The sequence below is a fragment of the Aulostomus chinensis genome, chromosome 20 (assembly GCF_037954235.1).
Source record: "Aulostomus chinensis isolate RoL2024-O1b breed Wild chromosome 20, RoL_Achi_v1.0, whole genome shotgun sequence".
Taxonomy (NCBI): Eukaryota; Metazoa; Chordata; class Actinopteri; order Syngnathiformes; family Aulostomidae; genus Aulostomus; species Aulostomus chinensis.
In genome coordinates, this window is record NC_141339.1 from 4834352 (window position 1) to 4843126 (window position 8775).

An 8775-nucleotide genomic window follows, 5' to 3' on the forward strand; every position below is an offset into this window, starting at 1 on the left:
ATAATCTCAATGTTGAATTTGAAGATAAGAGACAGTACTTGTTCTTTTTGCTAGAAGAGTGAATAGAGTGATGTATTACACACAGTATCTCTGGTGAATTAATAACCGCATAACTCCGTAACTCCAGCATCAAGCCATAAAAGGTGTGAGCTGTACTGCCCTTACATAAGCGATTCTATATCCTGCATGAGAACTACATTGTGGTTGGAAAAAAGAAACACGAGTGATGTTTTTAATAAAAGCTCATAATTTGAATCTCCCACATCAACATCTCCGTCCGTTTCTCTTGTTTAGGTGTGGCAAGGCAGCTTTGAGTCTTGGAGGCTGCCTAAGCTCTTCTTTCTGAACTCGGGAGGACCCTCACACCTCAGGGCCTCCCACGGTGACAGTGTGACCTTGGTTTCGTTCATCCATCGCACCAAGGAGCCAATGTTACAGTCACACAACCAGGGGTTTTCATGCAGGTGCAGCTTCTTCAGTTCTAAGAGGGGAGTCCAAAAAGAATGTGAATTCTGCTTGACATTTTTATAGGCATTTTGATACTTATAAGTGAAAATGGGAAAAGGCAGCCTGGGAAGTCTTACGAGGCATTTGGGCAAACATGTTTCCATCCACTGCCTTCAGGCGGTTCGCACTGAGAGCCAGCTGAGAGAGCTTGGGCATGTCCTTGAACACATCAGATGGCAGGTGCTCCAGTTCATTGTTTCTCAGGTAGAGTTCCTGGTTTTGTGATAAACACATCATAATTTTGTGGCATTTAGTTGAAATTCCAGAGTCCGAACATGCAAAAAAAAAAAAAAAAAAAACAACTTCAAAATGGTATAATACTGTCAGTATGCAATGCCAAATGTCAACTGTGAATGTAATGGGGTCAGTGGTCAACGAACACCAACAAGGATAAAAATAAATCCAAAGAGCAAGACAAGAAAGTAAAACAGGAAAGACACTGAATTAGCTGTTAGCATTCCAGCTGGTCATGTAGTTGTAGGTGCGCAGAGCATCCTCAAAGTGTTGGGTATTTTTTAGGTTTGTGGGCAGATTTTTGGAGGCAGAGGAATCAAACTGAGCAATATATATATATATATATATATATATATATATACATATATATATATATATATATATATATATTTCTATATATATATATATGCATTTAGGCTTCTACTTCTCCCAGCTAATATAAGATCTGCATTCCTAAATACTAAGCTAAAGGCTATGCAGCATGAACTACAAACCCCCATTTATCATTAAAAACAAAAAAGACACCTTTAGCTTTGTCCTGCTAAATTCAGCTCTCATCCTGTCTGTCCAGAAATCATAGACTCACTTCTCTAGTTTTACGTGTCTACTACCAAACCAAGAGAACTCAAAGTATGATGATGATGACAGTGGTGGAGATTAAAGGATTACAAAATTTCCCACAGACCCTTCATGTCAGCACCATATTGCTCTGCCATTAAACAGGTGTTATGGGCACCAGGAGAAATTTCTGTTCATCTACTGGGAGAAAATATGCCTATTCCAATTTTTCCTGATCTATCTTTTAATGTACTGGTGTCCTCCTGAGTATGTGCACATATGTCAGGAAAATGAATGGAAAAATTACCTTATGGTGGAACAAATGTAAGTGAAAGTCAGTAGAGTCCATCCTCCTTAAATTTACATCACGTTTTCATTTAATACCGTGGTCTGGAGATGTAAATGTTAGACAGAAAGACTGACTGACCATGGAAGTGTTGACTTGCTGTGCTGCTGCCATGCCCAATAGTATGTGCATTTAAACTGAAGTGAAAAGGATTCTGTCAAGAAGGAGAAAACATGGTTACCTGCAAGCTGCCCAGGCCCACAAACGCTGATGGGCCCAGAGTTGAGAGAAGATTATTGTCAAGAACCAGCATCTCCAACGACTGCAACGGCTTGAACACTCCAGCAGGAATGGTTTTCACACTGGATTCAGGAAGACAATCAGATAGATACTCTTCATCAGCGTACCATGCAAACCCTGGCATCGCAAAGATCTACTGTATAAAACAATGTCTTGCAGTTGTGTTTAAAATGTAAGTTAACTGTCACAGGACGTGGAAGATTTGAACTCATCAGACGTTCGGTTAGTTGCGCCCGTAAATCATGACGTAGAAAACCCTCAGGTTGCAGTGAGGTGCAGGGCTGTGTGCCAAAGCAGGAATGTGATGCCGTGTACATGAAGAAAGAAAGTGATTGGCAGGTGAGCGGAACACACACACACACACATGCACACACAGACCAGACTTGATGTCTTTTTGCTGAAGTGACTGAAAATTTTCCACTTTACAGTGTGAGACGGCTGCTTAGTTTTACAAGTGTGAGTTTCAGTCAATTGGGAATGAGATATGTTCTGTTCACTACAATCACTGTTCAATCAAAAGCAGTTATTCAAGGGCTCCCCTCCAACATTGTATGGGTTAAGAGTCGGGTCTCCACAAAACTGAACAGGAATTTAGCCTTTTTCGCCCAACTATACACCCTCATGTTAAAATCGTCCAAAGGACATGGTGGTGTGACCTGTTATTGTCTAAGTTGAGGAACATGAGCTGTCTGAGTCCATTGAAGGCCTTAGGTGAGATTCTCTGGATGCGGTTCAGGGACACATCTAAAACCTTGAGAGCGATCAGAGGTCTGAAAGCATTAGCTGAAAGTGTCGTCAGGGCATTGTGAGGAAGATCCAGATCTGACAGGTTTCTCATGCCGGCGAACATCTCAGACTTGAGTGTACCAATCTGGTTCTGTCCCAGCATGAGGAAACGGAGGTTCAGAAGGTCCTGCAGACATGAAACAGCAGGTTTTGTTTCGGTCATTTTGATGGAATTACTGTCCTACATGAAACGACTGCTTATTAATTACCTGGAATCCCTTTGGTGGAAGGGTGGTAATGTGGTTGCCGTAAAGATTGAGAAGCTTCAAGGTCTTTGCACCAGAGAAAGCCTTCAGGTGAATGGACTTGATGGCGTTTCGCTCCAGGTTTATACTCTCAATGTTTGGAACAGGTCTCAGTGCATTGGCCTTCAGGACTGAGATGCCATTCTCACCTTGAAACACCAGTGAGAGAGTTCTTTACTTTTATATCCATACTGAATCAATTCTTGCACATCTTTTATGTCCTGAACATTACAACAGACACTCACCCAGCTTGAGGACCCAAGCATCAGAGGGCAGTTTGGACGGGAAAGCTCGAAGTCCTTTCTTGTGACAGTTGACCTCAGACTTTTCTGGGCCAGACTTCCTGGAGCATTTGCAGGCATCAGGACAGACATCCACAGCACCCTGAACCATCAACACCATGGCAAGGACCGACCACACTAAGAGCTTCATCTTCCCTGCCCATCAGACAGTAAAATAACTTTCATTGGTATAATTATTCAGAATTCTACAGCTCACTTTGTAATAGTACAAGAGTATTGGACAAGAATGGACATAGTGAAACAATCAATCCACGGCTGTCTTCAATAAAATTTAAAAAAAAAAATCTTTTACAGGAAAAACACCTTTGGATGAACCCTTGACTTTTGGCGTGTGTGTGCTTTTGTTTGCACATTTGTGTTAGAGTACTGAAGACAGTCACAGAGATACGCTTACGTAACCTTCAAGTTTACACATAACTGTTGTAGCTAATGTAAATACCAGAGTCTGTCCTTGAAGTTCAGAATCATCGTTTGGATAAACCGCTGTCTCTCAGTTACTTTACAGGTTAAAATGACGACTTGCATTCCACATTTTAGACGAACCAATCTAGCAAACTGACGTTTTAGAGTAAATGAATCAATACTACAATAGTCAAAGACAAACAGCAGTCCTAGATTCAAAGGAATACTATTACTTCTGGTTTTTCTTCTGCTCCTGTTACACTCTGACCTCTGCAATTTGTCAGCGAGATTAACTGAACATAGTGGGGGACTGTAGAAGAGGCCAAGTGCAGAAATAGTGTGCTTGTTCCTGCAAAATCCAAGTATTTCCGTGTGTCACGTTCCTTTTGCTCTACAGAACAGTCACACATTAAGTGCGAAAGGCCTGAAGTTAACCTTGCAGGAGGTATGTGCTCTCTGTAGTGCTTTCTTATGATTTTTATGATTTTCAACAGCAACAAATTCCTGCATATTTCTAGAAACTTAAAAATTAATAATATAACTCTAACATGTGTTTTGTGCAGTAGAAGACATGTAAAATGCCATAAGTCGTGAAAAGGGAAACGAAAGTTAAATTTTCCAATGCTGTCTTGCAAAAAAAAATGGAATAAGGTCATAAAATCACTCAAGAACTCTCAAGAAAATCATGCAACATGTTTGTTTCAACCTCAAAATCTCATTTATTCATTTTTGTTACACGCACACAAAACATTTCTCTGTCTTCAAATTTGTTCCAAAATGTATTAAAATCATAAATTGTGGGCACCGCACAATCCCTCCAGCTGACAGGTGTGGCAGATCAGCAAGCTGATTAAACAGCAGGATTATATCATAGGTTTGTCTTGGACTGACCGTGATAAAAGCACACCATCAAATTTGCAGTTTTTATCCAAAACTGTGCCTCATGTGTCATTCGGAGTCATTTTTGTCTACACAGTCACTGAAAAGTCAAGTTTCACCCTCTCTGTTTTGCTCTACCAGTTCCTGAGGGAAATATCCGGCTCTTTAGCCACTAAAAGGCTCCACTGTTTTCTCCGGGCTGCCCGAACTTTGTCTGTCTACCATTTAGTGCTGGCTCCACTGGGTTTTTTAGAGCTTTTTTCTCTGTACACATCAACCTGCTGTGGCTGAAAATGACACGATGAGAGCGGTGAGACTCCGCTTAGCTTTATCGTTCTAAATGCAGAGGTAGATCATGGATGGTGGAATCAATGGTGGAGTGAAGTTCACACCACTTCAAGGGGGTCATTTTCTCGTGACATTTTTTTAGCCTGAAAGTTATGCGTTTGAATATTGTTGTCTTTATAGTAGAGAAAACTGAACGTTAACAGGCAAATAGGCAGACATAACAGGCTGAATGGGAAAATGACAAACCAGCCTCGAAAGTGTGGTATTTAAAAGTTTAACATGTTAATAAAAGAGTCAATTGGAAAACCATGAATAAGTTGAACTAGATATGGTAGGAGTATTACAAAAATGCTTTTAAAGAAAAAAAACAACCTAGAAACAAACTGCAGGTGCCAAAAGTTGTGTGTGAAATCTGAAATATAGCTGATACTAATGAAACTGTGTTAACTAGATAAGAGTGTTTAAAACTGACAACACGGAGGCAAACCTCGAAACAAAAGAAGGAGATCATATGATCTAGAATGATCACCACTGATGGCTGCCAGGTCAGTTTTTTGGTGAAAGTACTCAGAGCCACTTACCTGAACAAGCTGTCAACACACTTTCAGGGCACCACTCTTTTACAGCTGCTTGTCCACTTTGTTTTCACCTCTAAAATACGGAGTTTGACTTTCCTTTTAAAAATAAGTACCAGTGAGAGAATTCACCCTTAAGTCCTTGGCACCAGAAACGGAGCCTTAAAAGTGGCACAAATTAGTCCTCACAGGCCTGTCACCGGGCTTCAGAGGAGGTAGATGAATCTATTCGGAATACTGAATGAGGCGTTCTCTCACGCCTCGGATAAAGCAACTATTAACACTCTCTCCAGCGCGAGGGGGAACACACCTTCAGCCTTAGCAAACATTGAAAGAAGAGTGTGAAAAGTTCTGCGATGTCACAGAGTCCAGAGAAATATAGCAACCACAACTTATGGCACTGATCCATGTTAAAGTGTACAGCGTGTGTGCGTGCGTGTGTGTGTGTGTGTGTGTGTGTGTGTGTGTGTGTGTGTGTGTGTGTGTAATGATCTGAGGATTTTCTCCATCTGAGAAGTCTTTGTTCATTCAGACACTTTTTCACCCAAAAACATTCCATCAAGACATCTGTTTTTTTGTTTTTTTGTTTGGTTTTTTTTTGTAGTTAAGGAATTAGGAGGAAAAATGCTCATGTGCAGACACTTAAGAGGGTTGATACCCCAGTCCCGCTACAGCCAGCAGCTTGTTAGCTGAGCATAAGAGAGAAAACAAGTGGACACCCATGAAAAAAGCCTGGCTCCATCTCAATGTAAAGGGAAATTTTTGAAAGTTTGCACTAAAACAATGAAGCAAATAAGGAGTGTTTCCATCAAGCAAACTTCACGAGTATTTTCAGGAGGTGGCAGCATGAAACGCACCCTAGCATTGCTTTAATAAAATGTAGAAAAAGTGGAGGGTTGAAAACCGCACACATGCACATTTTTATGCGTAATGGTTTTCATGGATGAGACCCAGGAATATTTTCCTCATCATTGCACGTAACAGAGAATCCAGAAAAGCTCATTCATTGGAAGCAGCAGTCACGTGAGTCCAGTGTTCACGACGGCAAAGATTAATCCTCAAATGTTTTTCAAGCTCCGCATTTGAGGATTCATTCTCGTTTGTGGAAGTCAAAAACCACCACTGACAGTATAAAAAATATTTATTCCGAATCAGGTGGGGTTTTTTTTTTTTTTCAAATTTGGCTTTTCCATCCCCCTTTTCCAATGAAGGAAACGCGGCTTTCGGCGCATTCAAACAATGGATTCGACTGACGCCCCTAACAACGGTTTCACACCTGCCTCCTTTGATCCAAAGTTTCTGACTTTCCATTTTGATCCAAACCAAAGTTGCAGATGTGAAAGTTTCCTCAAACCATGGTCCCCCTGAAAAGTCGTGACTTGGTCTATTTTCTGGTTGTTTTAATATGTGAAAGGAGAGGAAAAGGAATTTAAAAATCCACTTTGATTGGCTCATACACAGGTTACGACACCACCAGAAGGCAAGCAGGGAGAGAGGAAAACAGCAGTGGAGGGTTTTTTTTAAACTCACAATGTAAGTGCATTAATGGGAATTTAAGGGTGATTAAACACTATGTTGTGTACACATGTCACCACAGGGTCTCTATGAGAACAGTGGACAGGGAAGTTGTGGATATGATTGTACAAAATAAGATCGTTCTCTCGTCGTTAACCCTACACACTCAGCCGCACGATTCTTGTCATTTGTCATTTCATAGGTTCCCCCATGGCATCATTTTTTCATTTGATGTTACATTGCATCTTGGGAAATTAAAGAAGAGCACTTCAATTTGGCAAACAGTGTTGTCTAGCCATCCACCCATTTTCTATTGCCTATCCTGTTAAGGGTCACGGGGTGGGGGGGGGGGGGGGGGGGGAGGTTGAGCCTATCCCAGCAGCCTTCGGGGGAGAGGCGGGGTTCACCCTGGATGGGTCACCAGTCCATGGCAGGGCCAACACATAGAGACAGACAACCATTCACACTCACAGTCACACCTACAGTCAATTTAGAGTCTGGATTAACCTGGTCCCTCTTGATCAATTTAGAGTATCAATCAGCCTCATCCCCTCTTGATGTCTTTGGACTGTGGAGGAAGCTGGAGTACCAGAGAGAACCCACGCAGGAACAGGGAGAACATGCAGACTCACACAGAAAGATCCTGTGATGGAGCTGGGACTCGAACCCGGAACCTTCTTGCTGTGAGGGGACAGTGCTGACCACTGCACCACCGTGTCGGCCATACAGTGTTGTACTTGAATGTATTTTGATGAAAAATATCTTTTATCATGAATATTATATCGGGTAAAATATGCCCAGCGTTAGTGATGGGATTACTAATTTTAACTTTAACTTTCTAGGGTTAAAAACATGGCTGTGGAATTCTAGCACCCTGTCTATTCTGGCCACGTGATGTTTCTAATGTGTGTTGCACTTGACAAGATGACGTTGAGAAAGCAAACCAGAACAAATTAGAGTTCCAAATCTTTTGTGAATTGTACCTCAAAAGACACACATACTCAGCCTTGGCATCGCCTCCTGCCGCACTTTTACTAACTTAGCTACTACCTTTTCTGAATCAATAGCTTTTTTCGTAGAAATACATTTTCATTTGTTGCGTGATATGTTAGCAACAACCCAGGCAACATTTCTCTGGACTTTGAACTTTTAAAACTCCCAGTGCAGTGAAGCTCACCCGGAGTATACAGAAACCCAAGCAGTACCTTTCCTGTGCTTTGCTGTTGCACTTTGAGATAAAAAGGTCTGGTAAAATATGTCAGCCACAGGGGCTCCATCCACCGTAGGACCTGGTCTAATCTGCAGATGCTGGGGAGGCCATTGCCTTTGTGGACTGCAGGGCTGATGAAATGAGATGGTCTGGCCTTCACTGTCACCTAGGTACTTGACATCTAGCGCTGACAGTCGTACTGCTGGCTGGATTTATTACTGAGTCGACCTCGACTGCAGCAGCGCTAAGCAGCTGACCTAAAATATATGCTAACATGGCATTTAAGGCAGAATAAAAACATGTTTAAAACTGTGTACGTGTTATAAATAGGCTGCTGTAAATGCAGTGTGTGTCATAGCATCTGTTTGACGAGACACAGTAAATGTTACTCACTCTAGGATGGAGCTTTAACAAAAACCCAAGCTGTTGTTTAGTTGTATGAGGACAAATTAATAGACTGATCTGGTCATGTTGATACACTTACATGTGTATTGAAATGTGGTTATAATATATAGTTCTCTGGCACGAGGAGATGATCCCCATCAGCTGCTCTGGTTCAATCAGTTTCGTACACATCTACAGCTCAGAATCCAAAATAAAATGGCACATTCAATCGATTTTTTGCCTCAGATTGAAGTTTCAGTGACACACAGTCGCCGGAGAATCTCACTGATCAGCTCCTACACAC

The 8775-nt window shown here is 41.6% G+C and overlaps 1 protein-coding gene across 1 annotated transcript; it reads right to left on the minus strand.

Moving 5' to 3' along the window:
* Positions 1-155: 155 nt before the first annotated feature.
* On the minus strand, positions 156-3348 carry LOC147242310 (uncharacterized). The gene is made up of 6 exons (XM_086190497.1): positions 3162-3348; positions 2881-3065; positions 2542-2798; positions 1827-1947; positions 585-720; positions 156-481 (listed from the first exon to the last, which is right to left on the minus strand). The coding sequence occupies exons 1-6, from the start codon at positions 3346-3348 to the stop codon at positions 291-293; spliced, it is 1077 nt and encodes a 358-aa protein (XP_086046623.1). The 3' UTR covers positions 156-290.
* Positions 3349-8775: the final 5427 nt, after the last annotated feature.